Source organism: Pyxicephalus adspersus, chromosome 5 (assembly GCF_032062135.1).
Source record: "Pyxicephalus adspersus chromosome 5, UCB_Pads_2.0, whole genome shotgun sequence".
In the NCBI taxonomy this organism is placed as follows: Eukaryota; Metazoa; Chordata; class Amphibia; order Anura; family Pyxicephalidae; genus Pyxicephalus; species Pyxicephalus adspersus.
The window spans coordinates 42,054,661-42,077,670 of NC_092862.1; the positions used below are offsets into that span (position 1 = coordinate 42,054,661).

Genomic DNA, 23,010 nt, shown 5'->3' on the forward strand with positions numbered 1-23,010 from the left:
ACAGACAGTGACACAGGAGGAGAGGACCCTGCCCCGAAGAGCTTACAATCAAGGAGGTGGAAGAAGTAGCACACATTAGGAGGGGAGATATGAAATGGTGGGTAATCATCAAATTTAGTTTCCTAATAAAAAAAAATCAGAACCTGGATCCTATAAATTCCTGGTAAAATACTATAAATTTACCGGAAGGGGGAAAATACTGTGCTATATATTTGAAAATAAAGACAAGTTTATGTGTACTTTATACATAATTGTATTTTACTTTTACATTTTCTTAGTTTCATTCCCCTTTACACTTGTAAGCATTTGTGTGTATATTCACCATAAAGATATAACTTGAGTCCTGTGTGCACAATGGAGAGCTTTACTCTGGCACAGGAAAAACTTTGTGACAAAATGTTATGTATCTGGTAGGCTAAACCTTCCTGAAGATCAGTAGACATTGACAAGCTTTATCAAGCATTTGTAAGGCTTTTAAGTATTAACCCTTAAGATGAGTTCCCCTCAACATGAATGGCTTATCTGAAAGGGAAGAATGGAATGCAGACAGCCCTCTTCCAGGACTGGGCAGCACCATTCATCTGTGTTCACAGCTAACTGCTAGCAATACACAGATGATTAATGTCCCAGTATACAGCACATAGGACTTTGCCCTCCCTGTGTCAGCTCTCCTATGACTCGCCTTGTAGTCAGATACAGAAAGGAGGAGCAGAGTTTCAATAAAAAGTTTATTTCTGAAACTCCCAGCCACACCTACAGAGAGATCCCACCTTCATGGTGGCCAGCAGGGAGGAGACAGGTGCGGAGTGTAGGCAGGGAAGAAAAGGAACACGACAGACTGAGCTGCCTGCTGGAGTCAGCTAACACTTCACCATCTCAGCAAGAAGGACTCACAAATCTATACAGCACACGGGTCGGAGGCGACAGCCTGCTTGTACACTATCATCATATACATCAACCAGGGAGCATATCCAGTACTGACCGCAAGAGCCACCTACCGCCTGAGCACAGCCACCAGGTGCTGGTGATTATTGGGGAGTTCTTGTTATGGGGGCTGCTGGGTCACCCAGAGGATCTGTCACTATGAGCTGCTGGTGGTGCCTGGCACTGATCCTGGTGAGTGTGAAGTCCTATCCTAGGAGAAGACAAATATTATTATTATTATGAATTTATTATTATTATTATTTTGTGTTTACTTGTACTCAGTGTTGAAGAAGTAAATCTATTTATGCTTTTATTCTAACAGTCAGAAGCTCAGCAGTTATAGGTATTGTTACTATTGTGTATTTAAAAAGTGTATTATGTGTGTAGCTATATTATGTTTTATATATAATGTACTATTTTGTACTATTTATTTTTTTGTGTTTGTAAATTTAAAAGAAACAATGATATATATATGAACTGTGAAATAATTTCTGTGTGGATGGGTGAATACATTGGCCACTCCTCAATAAAGTTATGTAGGTATTATGTGCAGCCTAGTGGTTAACCAGGGAAACAGAACACAATAATACTCTTTTGTTCACATTCATCAGTTATTCTCATCAGATGTAGATATAAAGTTTCTTTGGCTGATGCAAACTTTACCATAGACCTCAAGCTTCCATATTTTATTACACCAGTGATCTTTTCATTTTGTATTAGTTTTTTTAGCTTGTTGCTAATAGGCAAAGCATAGTGATGATGATACTTCATATGTGTTTGGATTGTGGAGGTGTCAGGCTTTCCTTTGCTTTATTATATCTAATCCGCTCCTACATATACTAACCATGCCATTTGTTTAATCTGCTACAATTATTCTATTGAAGATTTACCTGTCAGAAATTGTAATTTGAAGTGTGCTATCTTTTTCTTGTATGTCTGAAAAGTTGAGTGATGGTGGTCCTGCTACAGGACCAAAATATGTTCTATTCACTTTGGTGTTGTTTTTGTAGCGTAGCCTTTATTGTCTTCTATCATTGTCTGCCTATACTTGTCAGTTTATATTTGCCGAGGTTGTGCATTCACCGGTAGTTTCACTTTTCTCCAATCTTGTTCAGGTAGATTTTTAGTGCCCCTACGGTCGCAGGTATGATCATGTCGGCCTCGGCTTTATTCAGGTCTATAAGGATAACATTGTTACTGGAAAAAAAACATTACACGCAGTGTTAAGAAGGTGTCATCACTTTATAGGTTGGTAGAAATGTACTCAATATTTTTGTAGTACAGAATAAAATCAGCAAACCCAGAGAACAACTTTCAAAGAATCTCCTATTCTAACTTTTATTATTAATAACAATGATATCATTATTCTTATGTTTGCTGATCAGATGCTGACAGTCAGAATGACAGGAATGACAGTATAAAAATAGACAGAAAGATAGTTTTGTTGTAGATGTTCTTTATTTTTATTTTTTTACAATTCTGTTTGGAATATGTAGGAGGCCTTGTGCAGAGATACCTGTGACACATTTAGTAGATACACAGCCATAGTAGCCAGTGATGTTCCCGGGCTGGCTAAACTGATTTACTTCTGGAACTAAAAAGTAGCAAAGGCTGTATTGGTGTAATGTTTGGAAGACAATTGGTTTATTCTGACTGAAGAGCTTGTTACTACTACAAGACTTTGTAGTTATTGCATACAGAGAATAATTGTCTGCAAAGTAGGCCTGATCTATCAATTGTCACCTAATGTAAAAGGAATTATAAGCATCATTGTATAGCTTAAATCTACGCAAAACCAGCTCCATAAAACACGGATGTGATATGATGATGAGAATGACTGGAGGAACACAAGCCTACTGAACACCATTGATATCAATTGGAACTCTAATTGTGAACTGGGTCCACTCTTACATCAGTACCTGACCTCACAATGCTGTTTTGGCTGAATGGACACCTGTTCCACAAACACCAACCAGGATTTTGTAAAGTCCTCCCACAAGAATAAGGGAGTGTTACAGCCAAAAGCTTGGCCAGCTGCATTTTAATGTCCATGAACTTGGAATGTGATGTTCAAGCAGCTAATATAGGCTTCATGGTCAAATGTCCACATGTGTTAAATGAAACAAAGAATATATTTTTGTCTGATGCTTTTGCATACAAATTATGGCTGAAATGTCTTTTAGTGCTAGTAAAGCCATCAAAGGTTTGTTGGAGAGATTTCTTCACTTCCTGTCTAGTAAAACATTTGTCCCAGGAGCAGGAAGTATGGATGCACGTTAAGTGCAGTGGGCTCATGTGTTTTCATGGTGAACATTGCAGCTCACTACGATGCACTGTCCATGTTTTTTGGTGCCTTGTGCAGAGAATAATTCATGTTCGAATTTCTTTTTATGGGTGGTCATTTGAATGGGCTTTCTTAACACAACACACATTAACACATAATATAAGGTGTGTTAGTGCATAAGGACAAACGGGTTTGAATGGGTCCTAAATGTTTTTTAGCTTGATTGGTAACCTGTTCCAAGCTAACCAATTGTCAAGAAATATACCTTATTGCCCATTTTCAGACATTTTTTATTGTCCTAGAGCTTTAGTTTTGACATATGTCATGTTGTATGTAAATTATGATGAACCTTTTGCATGATAACATAAATGATAAAACACATTCAAGTCTAACTTTCCATTGGGAGGATTTACCTTTACATCCTGTGTCTGTGATTCTGCAAGTGATGGATGATGTAAACCCAATCTCATATAATCTTTAATATGTTAGTCATTTAAAACATTTTTAAATCTGCAGCTTTCCTCAAATAATGTCATGATCCTGCCATGATGGCCTTCATGGCACATAATCAGAAAAGTCCACTTGCAAAACACTGTGTGGCCATCCCTGGAACGTATGTACACACTACCTCCTAACTTTTGGAGATGGGGAACACTTTTAGCTTAAAGAATGTAGGAAAATGACACAACCCTACCACTTATACCTACAAATATTTCTTTCAACTAATTTTCCTTAATATTAGCTTTTAAAATTACAAATAAAGTACCGGTAACTCTTTTTATTAGGTCAACTCTTTATTTTTTTATATAGAGATGTAGATCTACTCAAAACAGGGACAAGGAAACTTACTAATAAAAGACACAGGGACAATTGAAAATTATATTATGGTCTGGATCTGGCTGCACAGAAGCACAAATGCAATTCAAAACTAAAAAAATACATAGTTATTTATTTAAAGTCCAACTCTTGGCGCCATCCTTTGCACATATTAGCTCTTCAAACAAATCACCTTTATTGTAAATCCTGTATCTTCTAGAATGTAAAGTTTGCTCTTCATATCCTATCCAGCTCCTTTAGATTCCTCTCTGCTTTCTGGCATTCACAGTTCATGCTTTTTGAATGGAAAAGTCAACACCAGCCTTTTTTGTTAACTTCTGCACAGTGGAGCTGATGTTTAGAGGAAGCTTTACAATTAGGAAGGGTCTGGACTTTACAAACAGGTAGATTACTATTTGCACAGGCATTTTATATTTTCCCCATGTGTTGTTCAGATTTTTTCCAAAGACTTAATGGTATTTTAATTACCTTCCACCCAAAATTGGCCTTAATGACACTAACCTTTGTCAATGGCTTGGACATTGGATGTGAGCTTCTCTGAGGGACATATAGTGACATGACTATGGATATTTGCATATTATATAGTACATGTTCAACTTTGTAAAGGACACTGCTAGATTTTGTTTTTTAGAAAAGAATAGGTCAACAGTAATCATTATATTGCAGTAATACACTGTATATGTCAGTAAAACATTATGTTGTGGATTAAGCTTTTGATGGGCATTAATTTTATATTGTAAAATGTTGCCATTTTTCTTAGTTTTCTTTGTTTTCCCCTTTTTTTCTGTTGGATGTTAACCTAATTTCACTTGGCTCCTGTAATAAAAGGATGACCAGAGGTAACTATCTTTAAGATGAGATCTTAGGGAATAGTGAGTATCCCAAATCTCTTGAGATGATACTCCACCACAGTGCAAGGTTGTCTTTGTTTGGGCAAAACATCCTGGGACCTCAACAAAAGGATGGTTATGTTGCTTTTATCATTGTGCCATAGGCAGACGTTAGGGAAATATATGATTAATGCAACCTCCACTGCCCACCTTGCTTTCCCTCAAGGGTGCTGAGCTAGGAACTGTGGAGGGAGATCTTTGAATGCTAGAAAATGTATGATAGAGGGCCCCTAAGTGTCTGCTATAGAAACAATAGTTTTGTGTTATCAAGCAACAGGTTAGTCTTGAGAGGTGGCACTGTAGCAAAGAAATGCAGATGGAATTTAGTGTTTATTTTGTAGTTAGTATTGGTGACAGCAGTCATGTCATGAGGAGCAAAGCGATGACACAAGATTCAAAAAAGCAAACACCATAACCTTATATCTGTGGTATAGTTCATGGCACAGTCTAAAAAAGGTTGCATATAATAATCTGAAAAGTAAGTTGATTTTTAAATAGTGAGATGATGATTATAAACATTTTCTTGTATAGAGTTTTTTTTCAAAGTGATTTTCGTTTTCTCTTCCTTTAGCCATTGGTGGTGGCTGAAAAATCCTGCCACAGGATAAAACTTTCTGTTCATCAGGACGTTCCTACTGGATCCTTGGTTGGCACTGGTAAGTTTACATTGTTCTTTTACCTAGGTAGACTTTGATTTTTACTTTGATTCAGCAAATCTGGAATGGATTTCCCAAAAGTCATTTGCTATTTGTTGGCAAATGTTTTCAGTCCTCGACCAGATCCATTTCAGGTGTTCTTTCCAGCCTTGTAGAGCTTTAATAAACAAAAAAAAAGTATCTACTCTAAAAATACTGAGACTGAGCCAGCACCTTTAGTTTGGGACCTATATTTTAGTAGACTTCAAATAGTTACCATTCACCAATGTTCACTTTAAGCCAACACAATCAACGGACTAATTAGGTCCCTAATTCTACTGCAGGCTAAAATATAGTGAGGAAGAGCATTGTTGTAGGTTTTGTATCAAATAAGACCTAAATGTTTGTTTTATTATGTGTCTGGATAACGTCACAGAAAGTCTCAGAATGTTGGATAATGTCACAGAAAGTCTCAGAATGTTCGATTCGCCAATTTATTGCTAATGAAGTGCTGTAAACTGTGCCAAACTAGACAAGCTGGTTTTATTTTCCTAAATTTTTATTTAGTGTATCTTTCTATGCAACTTTCTGTTTAGCAGTGGTAGAGGAATCCTAAAACATTCACAAGCACAATATGTACACAATAAAGAGTAAAAGATGAGTGGAGTTAGGGGACTTTACTTTAACTGATTTTAAGCTCAGATTTTCTCTTAATAAAGACAGACAAAGCAGAGATTTAACTCAAATTCAGAGACGGTAGGCCCCACTATGTATTGCCATGCTTAAGCTGTAGGTTTTGCTTATGTCTACCTTTTTATTGTCATTTTTTTGATTGGTGTGTGTGTTGTTTTTGGTTTTATCTGTTTGGCAATGTGATAGTCACTCTGTGTGTTTTTTGCTTTATTTCATAGTTAATCTTCATAATTGCATGCACCCTAATGATGCAGTTTCTGGAACAAGCAATTCCAATTTTGCAATTGAACGTGTTGGTTCTGTTTATGCCATATATGCCAAAAAACATGTTAAGATGCCCCGTCACCCTATTTCAATTGGAATAATACTACAGAATCAACATTCCAAAAAGGAGAAGGTTATTCCAGTGACACTTGTACCTGCAGCACAAGTAAGTGATGAGTTTTTAATTGCTTTATTGCATTATATGGCAAAACCTACATGAAGGAGGTTAAATTCATTAGTCCAGGGTCGGCAAACTTTTATGGCCACGAGGCCATTTCAGGGGTGGATGGGAGCACACTAGGCCGGACTCTGAGTCATGCCCTAAAGACTCCGCACACCACCAGGGAACACCCCCTGAAGTGAAATCCCTCTCCTCCGTATGCATTGCGGAGGAGTGGGATTTACTTTCACGGAGCGTTTCTTTTTACCGTAGTGCTGGAAGTATCAACGCCAAAGCTCCGGCTCCTAGAGTTTCTAACGCCTCCTGGCAGATCCGGTTGGTATTAGGCCAGATCGGCCAGGGGGTGTTAGGCCGGAAATGACTACCGGCTAAGCTGTACCTTGCCTAATGGCCCGAGTTTTCCGACCCCTGCATTAGTCAAATAATTCTGCATAAGCTCAGAAATGTCTTAAAATTGTTGGCATTCAAATAATCCCAAAGCCTGTCCACATGGGCTCCTATGGTAATCTTTGGCAACTTTCCTATGGTCTGGTTAGCTTACATAATAAAAGCTATTACCACTGGCTGATCTCAATATATTTTGTATTCTAAATACTTATCATGATACTTCCTTTTATCGTTCTATAATTAGGTTGGAAAAGCAAGATATGCCAGAGAATTGCTAAGACGTACAAAAAGGAGGTGGAGTCCTATGCCTATCATACATAATGAAAACTATAGAGGAAATTTTCCAAAACTCCTTGAACGGGTAGGTTTTCAAATTTAATCTATATTTATTACTTTGCTTAGTTTTGGTAGTATGAAATATTCATATTTTAGTTTGTTAACGAGTATTAGATAAATTTAAATTACCTGCTGCATTGTTTTGTAATATTCTTTGCTACTTGTCTGGTTCCTTAGCCATGGAGCCAACAGCGCTCACCTTCTGCTTTGCTACACTTGTCTCTTACAACCATGGCAGAGGCCTTGCTGTGTCTTCAGTCTGACTGTTGACATCAATCCTTTCAGTGCTAGTCTATGATCTTGCACTGTACAGGATGATGGTGAGGCCCTGCTAACAATTTAGAGAGGTGGGCAGAAGATAGCCCCGGCAGCTGCAGGAGTAAGCAGTAAGGTATGTTTCTCTCTGAAAGGATAATCCACTAGACCGAAAGAGCTATTATCCTTGCAGTCAGAGAGGGAGAGACCTGCCTATGCCCAGGTTGCCATTGAAATTGCAGCAATGACAAGTTGAGAGCTTTGACTCTATTCGTTTGAATAGTTAATACTTTATTTACATTCATTATATAAAAAAAAAAGCATCCTGAACAGAACACAAATAATTTCCTTGCTATGTGTAATTCAGAGACGACCACATTCATGTGGTCTGCAAATAGATTATTGTAAACCATTAGCTTTACAAGGTGTGAAATGAGTTTGTAGGAATTTACCCCTTAACCCAAGGACCATTTGTGTACTGCTGTTGGATGAATTACCTAATAATACTTGCATATAGCAAAGTTGATCTACTTGAGTAAGAATTTTCCATGAACAGAATATTTATGGTAATATGTATACATAGTAATATGTATACATTAAGAGCAGGGTCATATTAGAGCATTATAATCTGTTAACAGTTTTTGATTTTCTAGTTTGCAGAAACAGGTAAGTTCTTATACGATAACAATAAAAATTGAGACCATTTTATATAATATACATTTTCTCCCACAGGTCCAGTCTGACACTCAGCTTTTATATGATATTATCTACACTATTTCGGGACCTGGAGTGGATCAGCCACCAGTAGGTTTGTTTCAGATGGATCCAAAAACTGGAGACCTGTACATCAATGGCCTAGTGGATCGGGAAGAATACCCTACCTTTCCGGTATGAATTTTTCACTTTTCCTTTTTTTTTTTTTTTTTAGAATAAACACTTATACTGATAATAGTCTTAACATTTTTTTGGTAGGTTGAGGGGAGCTTGGAACCTTTGCCACGGTTTTATGTTTGGTAGTTCTGTAAATTCACAATTTCTTTCCCAGTGACTTTCACAAATGTGTACTTACCTTTAAAATATATCTGTTTCCTTATTGGATTGCTTAAGGATTTATTAACATTTTTCCTTTTATATCTTGCATTCAGCTAATCGTTTATGCATCAACAGTGGATGGATTTTCTCCTGAGTCTCCTCTGACCCTACCAGTTGTCATAGAAGATGACAATGATAATGCTCCCATTTTCACTGAAACAGTGTTTTGTGCTGAAGTGTTGGAGAACAGTAAAGCTGGTAAGGTTACTTTGAAAAGTCATCAGATTTTAGGTGTTGGTTGTGAACATTTTTGCTATTGATTATGGGCAAGTCATACTTTTCCTTTCTAACAATCATATAAAGGGCACTACGTGTCTTCTTTGTTTTAGTTGCCATCAGAAAATCTATATAGAAGCGCTTGCACACATAAGGAGGGTTTTCAATCTCCATTTTCTTTCTGTAAAAAGAAATTCCAGGATTTTATGAGATGGCGTGTTTTTATCTGAGATGTGTATGAAGTACAATTATGTGTATTTCTATTTTTACCTCATTTAATGTATTTTTGTTCCTGTTTCAAGGTACCATTGTGGGAAGAGTCAACGCCTCAGATAGAGATGACCCAAAAACTCGACACACGCTGCTAAAATATTATCTTCTTAGACAAATTCCTCCTTCACCTCTTATGTTTGCAGTAAATGCTGATTATGGCATAGTCACCACATTGTCTAACAAGCTTGATCGAGAGGTAATGTGTGTGTGTGTGTGCGTGTGTGTGTGTGTGTTTTCATATTTCCAAAGGATTCATAGTTTTTCTCAAACAAAAACAAAAAAAAAACAGTGATGGCCAAAATGCAGATGTCAGTGAAGGTTCTCATTTATCCAGACCATTGCAGCTGAATCTAGTACTAGATAGTTACATTCACTGGACTTGTTCCTATAATGTTGAAGACATTTCCCAGCTTCTTTATCAGTTCCACCAGTGTAGGAAAACATCCTAGCATTAATATCAACACCGCAAAAACACCTTTATCCAATTGTTATAGAATGTCAAAAAGTACAAATGTTGATTGTCCAATACCAAAAGATGTGAAATTGTTCAACCAATTTCTTCTACTTACATATTCCCATCCTTGGTGTCAAAAAGTCTGCATAGGTAATAAATCTTTATATTAGATAGTTATAGATTTGAATTTTTGTCAAATCCCTGGGGTAGCGATTAAAACAGAATTATAGTTGGAAGACAGATGACAGATGTGGCTGGTTCTAATTTGACCTAGATGGCCTCTTTCAAGCTCTTGTAAACAATTTGTCTAAAATTTGCATCCTATTGTCTTAGAAAGAATGTCCGTTTTCCTTCAGATGTAGAAATTTGAATTATTTCAGTAACTGGACTGAAAAAAAAAACTGGGCAGAAAATGGGCAACTTCTTAGAAATACACAGATTTTCAGGGGCTTCAAGAGATACTCCAACTAGGAGGGGTGTGACCATGGCAAACCAGTCAGTAACTGAGGCCTGATGCACATGTGGTTGGACTGGTATGCACACTTCAGAGCTTAAATAATCCTGCCTTAGTAAGACTGCAATAAATGCTGTTATTCATCACTGCCCTTCTATTAGATACACTAGGCCACACGTACATGCACAATTTCAGACGGTGAGTTGCGCTGTAATCCACTGGATGGTAAATGCATGGGATACTCAAACTGGTATTGCAGAACATTGGCTTCCCCTTCCATACTCCTTTCTAAAATAGGTTTTAAAATTTTTTTTAAATTTTAATTTACGTTCTTTTATATAACTGGACTTCATCTTTAGGGAGTGTCCATGTTAGTGAAAAGTGTTCGTTTGTGCCTATTGTAAGTAATTTACATAAGCACTGCTCTATTTATTCTCAAAAATGTGTAAAGATTTTGTGTAATTGGTAGTAAGTATGTGCTTAACTTTGCAGATATTGGACCAATACACTCTTATACTTGAAGTGCGTGATATGGGTGGTTCCATAGGTTATCTGTCATCCACTGGTACCATGTCTATAACAGTTGTTGACGTTAATGATTTTGCACCAGTCTTCTCACAACAATCAGTAAGTATTGGTGTTCTTCCATTAAACTCTATATCAATTGTAAAATGTAACCTATAACAAAAGGGTTGTAATGCGTTGTCATTGACTCCTGTTAATTATGTTTGTATGTCTGTTCATAAATGAAAGAATGGTCTAAACAAATTTATAACAATTGTACCTATCAGGGATAATTAGATCCATTTTTCCATGTAAATATACTGCATACATGTAGGCTAGATGTTTCTCAATTGTTTCTATTTATATGAACTTTGTATCTTTCTGCCATTTAGTATCAGACTGAAGTGAATGAAAATGAAAGTGGAAAGCTCATACTGAGAATCCCCGTCACCGACAATGATCTGTACAACACTTCAAATTGGAGAGCTGTGTACACAATCACACAAGGAAACGAGAAGCGCTTTTTCAATATCTCTACCGATCCAAAAACCAATGAAGGGCTGCTTTATGTTATAAAGGTAAGCGCATAAAGTATTTCCTTGTTTAATTTTTTTTACAATTTCCTAATTGTAATGGTTTTTTAAAAAAAAGGCAATCTTTACTTTCTCTAAAGTTATACAGCAGTTTATTGCAACATTAATAGTTTACTAATCTGTGCTGTCTGTTAAAACCCAGCTTCAGCCATTTTTGTTTCTTTACACTGTGACTAGAGCAAGGATATGCCATTGGGGATTTGGTAAATTGTTCTCACTAGGAGTTCTGTCAGGACATTTGTGCAACCATCACAATAGCCATGTCCTAGGGTGTTAGGAAAAATCTCCCTGAAGCAGGAATACAAACCTCACAAATTTTAACTTTCTCAGACACTATTCAGTCCACAAAAAATGATGTACGTTATTGCTGTGGTCAAAGTTTTTTTAACATGTTTCAATATAGTACATTTTTCTCCCCAAAAATGATTTCAAGCTATGTGAGAAGAAGCTATAGGCTTTTCAGTAACCACCCAAAGACAGCTGGGTGGTCAATCTCGAGTGTAATATATATATATATATATTTGTTTAATATTTCACTCTGTATTTTAGAAAAACAATCCAATTTTTCTCTTTCTTAAGAAGTGATTTGTATATGTTCTTTTTAGGGAATTAACTATGAAGAAGACAAGAAATTTCTGCTACAAGTTGCAGTTGCTAATGAAGTAAGCATGATAACCCAATCTGGGACAAAAACCAGCGGTGTTAATACTGTCCCAGTCACAGTCATTGTTAAAGATGTTGATGAAGGTCCCGAATGTCAGCCCCAAATTAAAGAAGTATCTGTTCAAGAAAATCAGACAATTGGTTCTGTTATTACGGAGTTTAAAGCAATTGATCCTGAAACTAAAAGTTCTTCTGGCATACGGTAGGTTATATTATAAAGGCTCTGGTTCCTTATGCTATGTATTTTTCCAACCTAAACAAAGTAACATGTTCACTTAACTGCCTCCCTTTCCAGAAACACATACATGCATTCTCTTGCTTTCCTGCTGCTACACCATGGCCATGGGAGCATAGAGAAATACTTTTGTTTAGATATGGGAAGCATATGACTCACTTTCCTACCATTTCTCATCACTGGTGCATGATCATGATTAGAGCTGGTGTAGTGGAGGAGAAATGGCAAAGCTTAGGTTCACTTTAAGAAACTGTGTTTGGTTTTCAGTAAGCTAACCAACCTATCTTATTTTTGTTCTGCAGATACCAGAAGTTGTCAGATCCTCTGTCTTGGGTCACTGTGACTGATAATGGTCGTATTACCACTGCCAAAGTTTTGGACTATGAAGCTAAAGAGATTCCAAACCACAAATATAATGTAACCTTTATGGCAACTGATGCATGTAAGGATTACCTTTTTTCTATTTGCATGTAAAACATGAATGTTTGGGTTTTAGATTTATTTTCCCAGAATGTGTGTTTTTATAATCAGTAGTGAGTCAATAATAAGTTGTTTTAAAGGCCTTTTGGGCTTAAAGGTAAGTCAATGAAGAAGCAAGAATTTTACAGTTTATTATCAGAGTTGTGTGGAATGAATTTTACAGTATGTGCTGTAGGTTACATTTCTAATTAGTTTACCAAAGAAAATGGTTTATTTTATGCCCCCCCCCCCCCCCCCGCCCTCTTTTGCCAAAAAGCACACACCTTCTTTTTCATTGCTCCCCCAGCCACCTTCTCACAGGCTAAGAGTCCTCAGCATTTGTAAGCTCCAAAAATGAAAGAACACTCTAGGAATAGTTTGTACCATTCAAGATTTTGAATCCAGTATTGTAATATCCTATTTGTGTGTATTGCTAAATACTTTGAAAAAGATATTTTATTTGTAATAACCATACTTAGGTTAGGTGTTATGATGCAGTGGCACTGTGTTGGCCATTGGTTGATGCAGAAGTTTTGCAGTTTAATTGATATCCATTATTAATCTTAACTCTTTAACTTGTTTACCTTCCCAGTGTGCCTTTCAACCTTACCATATGCATTGATGCCTAAACTGTAAATGTTAACACTTAGATGTATATACCAGCATATATAAAAGTAGTGAATGTGACTTTTAAGACCTATTCACTGATAGTGAATTAACCACATGCATTTGAGGGCTTAATTTGCAATAAATTAGCAGATTATAAAATTTGCTAATAAAAAATAAAATCCTCAAACTATATATAGTACAAATCCCACTGACTGTGCTGTGAATGAAACAGCTTTAATATGGATATATTGACACCTGGTGTCCTTATAAGAAATATATATAAAAAAAAACTGTATATTGAAAGGCTTTTTTTTCTCTTTAATTACCCAGCTGGCAAGACTGGTACCTGTACTCTTGTGATAAACCTTATTGATCTGGACGAACATCCACCGAGCCTGTCAAGAAATTCTGTCACTATTTGTACAAATGGCAGAACATATGCCTCCATTCCAGCAATTGACCAAGATGGAACTGCCACCAAATTCCCATACAGATTTCAAATGGATAACAACAATATAGACCCAAGGGTTCAGACCCAATGGCGTGTTACTCAGGAAAATGGTAAGTGACTAATTTGAATGTGTAATCTACTTCACTATAAGAACTGCGCTCATTTTATGCTTGATGATTTAGCATCATGGATCATCATCTGATGATTTAGCATCATCATCTTCATGCTTGATGATGAAGATAAAATCATTCTGGCCTTATTGATATCTACTTCCCATATGTGCTCACTGTTCCAAATCCTAAACACTTGGGCTTGGGTGTTATCTTAAAATTTTACATCATGAGTTATGGGACAGGGAAATATGTTCATAATCCAAATTGCTTTTTCAAAATTACAGTTAAGAGCATGTTCAGACTTTTTGCAAGCAGTTTTACCAAATCAAAGTTGCTTAAAAAAACTTGGGTAACATTGGACTGAATGAGTCTGTTCTTTATCCTTCAACTGACAAGTAGTAGGTATTGGCTTTTTTCATATTTATATTTTGCATAAAGGTTTAAGCACATTTTAATTTTTTAGAGGATTGATGTCCCAAAACCAGCTAAATTAGAATTTCGTCATTAAAAAACAGATGTACGCTAGAATGGGAGAGCTTTTGCCTATAATACTTGGGAAGGGTTGAGCTGTTTACCATGTAAATTAAATGTTTGTTTCAAATGAAGCGAAAGTAATAAAAAAAAAAAAAAAAAAAAAAAAAGTAAAATTCTTAACTATGCATTTACTTTGCATACCCAATTACATTTAACTTATTTAAGTCGGCATGTTGCACAAAGAAAACTAAATATCCCCTTATGCCTTGACAGAAAACACGGTCAAAATTGAAGATGTTGGTAACACTGATGAAGGATCATATGATGTGCCAGTTAAAATCACTGATCATTTGGGTCGTGTCACAACTCAGGTAGTAAGAGTTATCAAGTGTAACTGCGTTAATGGTGAAGTTTGCTCTCCTTCTTCACGTACCGGCGGAAGCGCTGCACTTGGAGGAATGGCTATTCTTATAATGGTTCTGTCAGCACTTCTGTTTGCTTTACTTCTCTGTAAGTATGTTTTTTTTTTTTTTTTTAATACTCTTCTAATGTAGTGAACCATAAACTTGCACAATTTTTTTATGGAAATGTACTGTGTCTCAAAACAATCTGACATACCATTCATCAAGCCACATTTTTAAAATATTAGTTTGCAACTGCTTATGATAGCCTGGCTAAAAAATGAGTAGGAAAAAAGTAGGATGGATCAGGGTGCTAACATAGCTTGGAAAATCTTCTGTACAGTTTACCTTTATCTTTACTTATTAATGTAAAATGTGTTTAACTACATATTGTGTTCATAGCTAAAGTGTATGTGCAGTTTACTAGTCTAAAGCTGCGTACACACGGCAAATTTTTCTCGCTCGATAATCGGTATCGGCCAATTATCGGGCGAAAATCTGCCGTGTGTACAGTCGGTCGTCGTCCATCGTCCGACGACCGTCCTGGCGGATCCATGGACGATGGACGACGACCGATCCTAATGAAAGGGAAGGGGAGAGCGCGCAGCAGGGTGCCGCTCCGTCGCTCTCCCCCTCCCCTCTCCATAGAGCATGAACGGTGCTGTATGTACAGCATCGTTCATGCATCGTGCAGTCTTTTCTCGTTGGAAAGGATCGTGAAAGATCCTTTCCAACGAGAAAAATTGCAGGTGTGTATGCAGCTTAAGCCAAGTCCTACTGCCTCTTTCCACTATTTGTGCTAATCATGCTCCAGACCTCCTCCACCCTCCCATAGATAAAAGGAGTAATAGCCACACACCCAACCTTGTGAATTGACATTCATTGTTTAAAAGGTATAATCACATCCCTACCTAAGATATTCTGACTTTGAACATTTTTGTGAACTGCACCGTGATCTGTCCCCAACTGAGTGCAAACTAAAGGTCACAAAAGATCCCATCAATCTGAATGGGGATGTAAGCTAGCAGCAGACCTCTGTGGTCCATAGTGGAATTTAAATAGATCTGAGTGGGGGTAAAAAGTGTAATTGAGCCCTGACAAAAGTTCTAATTAATCCCATGCTGAGTGTAGAAAGAAAAGTTTTTGATTGTTCATTTTAATTAGAATAAAATGAAAATATTTAGAAATGCTGGGATTCATGGCTGAGCATGTTTCCATACAGTTTCACTAAAGTCTTGGTTCCTCTTCAGAACCAACAACAGGACAACGGGTTAGTTTATTATCAAAAATAAGACTTAATAATATTTAAGCACAGAAAGTGTTGGTGTGGACACAATATTTCTTTTCTCCTTGTTTAAGATATTTATGCACATAAGTTCATATACTATATTCTTAGGATCTGAAGTTTAAAATTTGTACTTCTCCAGTGCAGCCACCATATGGAGTCACTTTTTTTTTTTTTTTTTTTTTTTTTTACACAATGTAATTTAATTGAATCACTTAGGGCTTTAAGATTCATGAGTATGGAGATATGGATATTTAATAAAGTTTTTGCCTATAACGGATATTGTCACATTGGTTTGCACAGTCATGTTATTGAGAGATACAATTTTTATAAATAAAATTCCCATCTTTATAAATAAATTCCATCAAGAATGATTAGAGGAGAATATGAAAACTCTGAGTTGTTTGAAGTGTCAATTCATTTCCATTGGTAAAATGTAGATTAACAAGTCTTAATTAAATTTTCTGACCTATTTAAAAAAAGTTCAGGACAACAGTCTTGGATGAAATACTCATATTGCCATTGCATACTTGGTTCGAAAGTTTATTTCTCTTAGTTAATATAGCAGGCCCTGTGATTAGATATCCAAACTTCATTTTCTTTTTTCTTTGTTCGTAGGTCTTTTGCTGGCATGCCTGTGTGGAGCTGCAGCAAACAAAGGCAATCTGGGTTTTGTTGATGATGCAGCCCAACAAAACTTGATTGTTGCAAATACAGAAGCACCTGGAGCAGATGTCATGGTAAGACCATCTAATACACAGATTCATACATGCCAGCTAAATAGGGTCCTATGTATAAAAAAATGGTCTTTGGATAAAAGGAATGCCACTTTTCCCTTCTCCTTTTTTAAAGCTGTGTCCGCTATCTCTACATGTAAGTGTACCACCACAATATAAGTCTATACATTCCAGTAGTATTCCATTACTACATCAAAAATAGTGATCAGGATTTGTGTTTCAAAACCCTGATAATTGTAGCCTAAGGCATTCATAAGGCATTCACAACTATCAAAGTAGGGGTCTCTATCTAATCTAAAGTGCTAAATTACCCCCATATTTTTGGATAAACTTGGCAACTTTCAACAGTGAAAAGTGGCGTTCTTAATAAAGTGGCCATCCTGCTAAAGTTGTGATATTTGTGTATAATTAACACAAATGTTTTTCTGTCAAACAAGCTGTTCACCCTTTTCATAAGTAAGCCCTTAAGATTTCTGAGTGCCAAGTAGGCAGAGCCGGCTTTTTAAACATTGTACAGTATATTAAAATGATTACAATTTTTGAAGGATATTATAATTATACCCTATTGAATGATGTGACTATGTACATGTTTTTTTTTAAATTTTATTTCTTATGCTAAATTTAGACATTTATATTTTAGACACCATAATCATTCTGCCTAACTTTCCATCTGTTGACACAAAATAAATTGGCAACATAGGGAGTAGATTATTTATTCAACTAATAGACTTGCATTGTCAAAAAGTCAAAAAAAAAAAGGGGGGACTAATAATTTTAAGTTCAGCGAATATTCTTTCTATATGGTCAGGATAGGACTGTTTATTGTTAAGGAAAAGATGAACTAAAGAATGCTTTTTTTTTTTTTTTTTTATTTTTTTCCTCCATTAGGATCCAAATTTTAAGGTTCCTATCACAATTATAAGCAGCAACACAAGTGGAAATGCTCAGTCTGGTTCATATGATCAACATAGTCAAGAAATGACACAAAACAAGCATCAGCAGGTCAATACTACAAAGATGACAAGCCATCATCTAAATGCAGCTGGAGGGATGGGTACTCTGCCGTCTATGGGAGGAGGACATCAAAGATTTGACTCCAGCAGACAAACCTATTCAGAATGGCATAGTTTTATGAACAATCACCTTGGTGATGTAAGTATCCTTCTGTTTAGATAATCCTATGCCTCCTTAAAGTAATAATGGTAATTGTTCTGTATAAGATTGGACCATAATAAACAGTTTGATAGGCCAGTAAGGTAAAGTTTAGGAAGCATAGAGAAAGTATGACATGTAGAGATTATTTTGTTTCTGTTAATTTTATTTGCTCTTCAATTTCCCATTTTCCAAAAATGAACAAAAGAGGAAATTGGGCAGTTCCTTACATTTGAAATCCATCCAAAACTGGTATTCATTTATACATTTGCAGGACGTGTGCACATTTGTTTTAAAATTCCTCCTTGGGTTCACCTTCTTGGCTCCCATTGAAGCCCATCTGTTGCTTACACTGGATATTCTCATTGTAATAATTTAAGAACAAAACATAATTTTACTTTTCATTCAAATAGTCAGAGATAGATTTTAGTATATCATTATAGAAAGATAGAATTATAATGATTTCTAGTTCATGCCTTGCTTCTTCGTGATCTTCTTGTGCTGTCCATTGTGTATGTGGAAGTGACTACATGACATGTGTAACTAATTTCTTTCTCTTTTCAAATATTTCCAAAGTTTGTTTAACCTTCCTCATTTATCCTTGCAGAAACTGTACATGTGTGGACAGAATGAAGAACAGCAACATGGTGAAGATTATGTTGTCCCATACAATTATGAAGGAAGAGGATCAGCGGCTGGTTCTGTAGGTTGTTGCAGTGAACTTCGAGGAGATGAAGATAGGATGGACTTTTTGAATCATCTGGAACCAAAATTCAGAACATTAGCAGAAGTTTGTGCAAAGAAATAGGTGCTTCATCGGCAGACTCTTACCATTATCTGCTCAGTCTCCTTTAGTATCTTATTAAAAACCAGGTTTTGTGTCAAGATTATTGCATACAGCAAAAAGGAGCAACTCGTACAAAACAAGATTCCAAAAAGAGCAATTTTTGCATTGTATTGACATATATACTTGAAAGGTATCTCGTAACGGTCAGAACTGTCACATTAAACCCTAAAAAGTCCATATTTTTTAGAGCTACTTTTAAAATCTCCTATCTTGAACCCTAAATGTCAGTGTTTTCTGCAACTTTCCCTGTTCCCCAATATTCATCAGATGTAAAGAGCTTTTGGGTTCAAGAATGGATTTTTGGATGATTTTAATATTCATAACTCTCAGTATGCCTACATTTAAAGATGGCTATTGCAGAATATTTTTTTTTTGTAGATGCTAATAATTTTAAAATGTATAACTCATTTTGTTAATGTTTTTTTTTTTTTTTTTTTTTTTTTGTGATCATGGCACAGGATCAGACATAATGTATTTAAAGAACATTTATATACTGTATAAGCCCGCGTATAAGCTGACTTTTTCAGCACCCAAAATGTGCTGAAAAAGTCACCCTCGGCTTATATGCACCCAATCCGGCAGTTGCATCCCGTGGTTTCCGTCCCCTGATGACAATGCCATCGGGCTGCGGCGGAAATACGCTGGCCGCAAAAGCGGATGGGGGTACGTCGGAGTTACGCCAGCTACACGGAACTCCGGCGCCAAATTCAAAGGAGCGATCGGTAGTAAATACCGTTACAGTGCAATCTGATTGTTATACAACATTGTATGACATCAGATTACTACTGAAAAACCCCACTTACCTTGTCCCCCGCAGCTTCTCCTGGCACGTCTTCTGTCATTAGCCACCGAATGGCAGTTTCCCAGGTGACATCGGTGCGGGCGGGATGATCAGCTGGTACACGAGTTTATACGGTAACTGTAAAAAAAAATAAAAAAAAAAAATAAAAAAAATTCCAGTTTAAGAAGTCTCTATGCTACTGGCAAAAAAGGGTGTGATTTTTTTTTTTTTTTTTTTTTTTTTTTTAATTTTTTTTTTTAAGCACTTTTTCAGTTGATACATTTTAAACATTGCTCTTTTCAACATCACTGTGTATATACAGTAAGGAATATAGCACAAAATCCACTGTAAAAGGAAAATAGTGTTCTATAATACTTTAGCATAGATGTACCATAAATGTTTTTTTTTTTTTTTTGCAAAGCTTGTGATAGAAAGGAAAGGTTTAATGTTTTCTAGTTAGCAGTAGTTTAGTAATTTTTCTTGTTAGCAAATTGAGGTTTACCGCACCTTGTTTTTTATTTTATTTTTTCCCCCTACTTAAGAATCAACGCTTACACCATATACTGTAGAAACAACATAAAAAGATAATATTAATAAGACTTGCAAAAATACTTTGCCATGTGCTACATTTTAACAGATTTCGATCAGCTATTTTTAAATCTATTTCTATACAACGCTCACCTCCAGACCATAAATGGCAAGTGGGGAGCTTTGTATGGTGTTTGCAAATAAAATGTGGGCAAAAGGTTATTGAAAAGTCTTTATACTAGAACCTGCCATGAATGGCCAAGCTAAAGCAACCTATTTATTAAAAAAAAAAGGCAATTCTCAAAAATATACAAAGATAATTAGTGTTGAGTTTTTTTTTCCTTTTTATTATTTTATTCCTAGGTAAATTGCACTGATATTTAAATGTACCTTTTAAATAATTTTAAAAGTGGTGTTTTCTTTGTTTCTAAATTGTTAGGTACTCATTTTTGTGTTGTCTTGTGTTATCTAAAGCCAGAAAATGTACAGTCTGTTCGTGTGTAAGATGCCTTTTGTGGATGCACATAGAACACCACTTAGAATGTACAGATTTTTTAGAAATATTTTTTATAAGCCTATGCTTTTGAATTGCAACTGCTTTTCATAGACCTGTCTGCCAAATACTGTATAATACTGTAGAATATGTATGAACTATTTCCAGAACTTTTCAATGCTTTCTTATACTTCATGATAAATGTGGGGATATCTATAGACTCTAAAGTGAAACGTCTTCATTTGTTCTGAACAATGGGTTACAAAGAATACTTGAAAATGTGTATTTTTTTTAAAACCATTTATGTAAGTTCATATCAATGTCCTATTGGTAGCTTCCTTAAAGAAATGTGCAAGCCAACAACTTGTTTTTAAAGGTGCAAGCTCCTGGACTTTCCTGCTTTTATCATTGCTTCAGCATCTGGAGAATTATTAACTTGGAGCAAGTATTCCGATCAGGTGGCAATGTTAATGTTTCCTTTAATACTGTAGCAATTACATTTTCTTTAATGATCACATAGAATTAATAAATAATCTGTAAATGCCAAATTTCTGTGCTTTAGTGGGTACAGTTCTACAGTATTTTTAAATAAAAGAAAAAATAAACCTTTAAAACGATGTCATTATTATTGTAAATATTCAACACATATATTTACTGACTCCAACATATATTTCATTAATAAGTACTAGTGGAGAACACGTCAGTGCCATAAATAACAATATTCAAAAGGGGGATACCAAGGTAAACATGGAATAAAACTGGTAATAAAATAGTTAATAAAATGCTGTTTGTAAGATGTGTGCTGTTTAGAGTAATCACCAAAAAGTTTTGATGATATTAAGGGTAGAGGATTTTCTTATATTCATGTGTAGGCCTGACAAAGGCAAAAGAGTGAAGGATTGTAAAACAAATTAGGAAATATGATTTATGGTAAAGAGATGTACATCAAAGTGTCATCTGCATATAAGTGAATTTGTGTATTAGGGTTTCACACCTAATACCTCTTAGAATGGCTATGGCTAAAGGTTCAAAAGCTGAACAAAAAAGTAATAAGGGAAATAGAGAACAATTTTGTCTGGTTGTTCTTCTGATTTATACACTAGCAACCTATAGCCTTTCAGGGTAATATAAGCCAAAGGGGGATTAAAAAACGGCTAATATACTGGTGATAAAATCCCATTATCTATGAGAGATCAAAAAATCCCAGGAAAGACTTTTAGAAATCTATAGAAAGGTGCTCTACAGAGATCTAATGTCCATCCAGTTGGGTCCAGAACCTAATGATTCTGTAAGAGACCCGCCTGGTATGGGTGGATACAATATCCCAGAAAGATGTAGAGTCTAAACAATAAAATTCTAGGTATAATTTTTAGATCACAGTTAATCAGTAAAATTGGTCTGTGATTTGATATAGGTCAGTGAGGGCAGTAGTATCTTTTTATTATTATTATACAGGATTTATATAGCGCCAACATATTACACAGCGCTGTACATTAAATAGGGGTTGCAAATGATTTTGGGAGCAACACATTATTTTCATCTAGCCCAGGTGGCTTCCTAAACACTGAATCTTCTACCTGTCCATGGCAGACTATCATGGCCAGGTAAAATATATAGTGTTAATCTTTTATTTTGAGAAACAAAAACCTGTTTTACAGTGTTTAGGACCCCTGATTGGGCTGAAGGTTCAGGCGGCAAAATTAAAAAAAAAAGTGAAGAGGTTCTGAATACCTTCTAAAGCCACTGTATCAACCGAAGACCACACAAAGCCTGAAAGACTATTCGGAAAAACATGCAAGCACACCATGTGACAAGGTATCGTTCTCTAAGATCAACAATAGGAGGGTGTGGAAAGTGCCAGTGTCTTGGTATGACCGTTACAGTCAAGAAACGGTGACATACACCCTTCATAGTATTGGAGACCAATCTCGGGACCATAGAAAGTAAAGTAACGGCTGGCAAGTTGGGAATAGGGTCCCCCCTGTTCTTTGAAATCAAACCCTTTAATTGGCTAGGGACCTTCATGAATAGGAAAGAGGGGCAACAAGTTTGGGTGCTTGCTTCCTTTCCATAAAAGGTCCTTTGAAATCTGGATTGCTGAAGAAGGAAGGGGGCAAAAAGCATGTAGCAACCCCTCCACCTATTAGCAAAAACCAGACTCCCACCTAACCCTTGGTTATCTGTTCTGGATCTGAACTGGTGGGCTGAGCTCCAGTCATTGTTTAGTCAATCCAGCAAAGAAGCAGCGGGGATAGTTGTCTCCAGTTGTCCCTGTGCTGGATTGGCTGAACACAATGACGGAAGCTTCATCCAGTTTACACTGCTGTCATTGTTCAGCCAATCCAGATGCAGTGGAAATTTTGGGACTCAAAGAGTGGTGTAATCAAGCTCTTGGAAAATCCTCCAGTTTTTTATTTTTATTACCAAGTTTGTAAAGCATGCAATCAGCACTGCATCCACAAAGTACTAATACAAATTAGGTGGATGGGCTAATATGCTTGTAGGGCCTA

At 36.1% G+C, this 23,010-nt stretch overlaps 1 protein-coding gene across 1 annotated transcript; it reads left to right on the forward strand.

The window, feature by feature from the left end:
• The first annotated feature begins 796 nt into the window (after window positions 1-796).
• Window positions 797-21,114, forward strand: LOC140330821 (desmocollin-3-like). The gene is made up of 16 exons (XM_072411284.1): window positions 797-1,116; window positions 5,507-5,591; window positions 6,482-6,693; window positions 7,340-7,456; window positions 8,419-8,574; window positions 8,832-8,976; window positions 9,297-9,463; window positions 10,668-10,802; window positions 11,072-11,257; window positions 11,878-12,137; window positions 12,473-12,612; window positions 13,569-13,799; window positions 14,550-14,786; window positions 16,581-16,702; window positions 17,588-17,851; window positions 18,459-21,114. Exons 1-16 carry the CDS (start codon window positions 1,048-1,050, stop codon window positions 18,657-18,659), a joined length of 2,727 nt encoding a protein of 908 aa, XP_072267385.1. The 5' UTR covers window positions 797-1,047; the 3' UTR covers window positions 18,660-21,114.
• Window positions 21,115-23,010: the final 1,896 nt, after the last annotated feature.

Coding starts and splice junctions, on each gene's coding strand:
- LOC140330821 (XM_072411284.1), top strand. CDS start 1,048: ATGGGGGCTGCTGGGTCACCCAGAGGATCTGTCACTATGAGCTGCTGG. Junction 1,117..5,506: donor GGTGCCTGGCACTGATCCTG/GTGAGTGTGAAG, acceptor CTCTTCCTTTAG/CCATTGGTGGTGGCTGAAAA. Junction 12,138..12,472: donor AAAAGTTCTTCTGGCATACG/GTAGGTTATATT, acceptor TTTGTTCTGCAG/ATACCAGAAGTTGTCAGATC.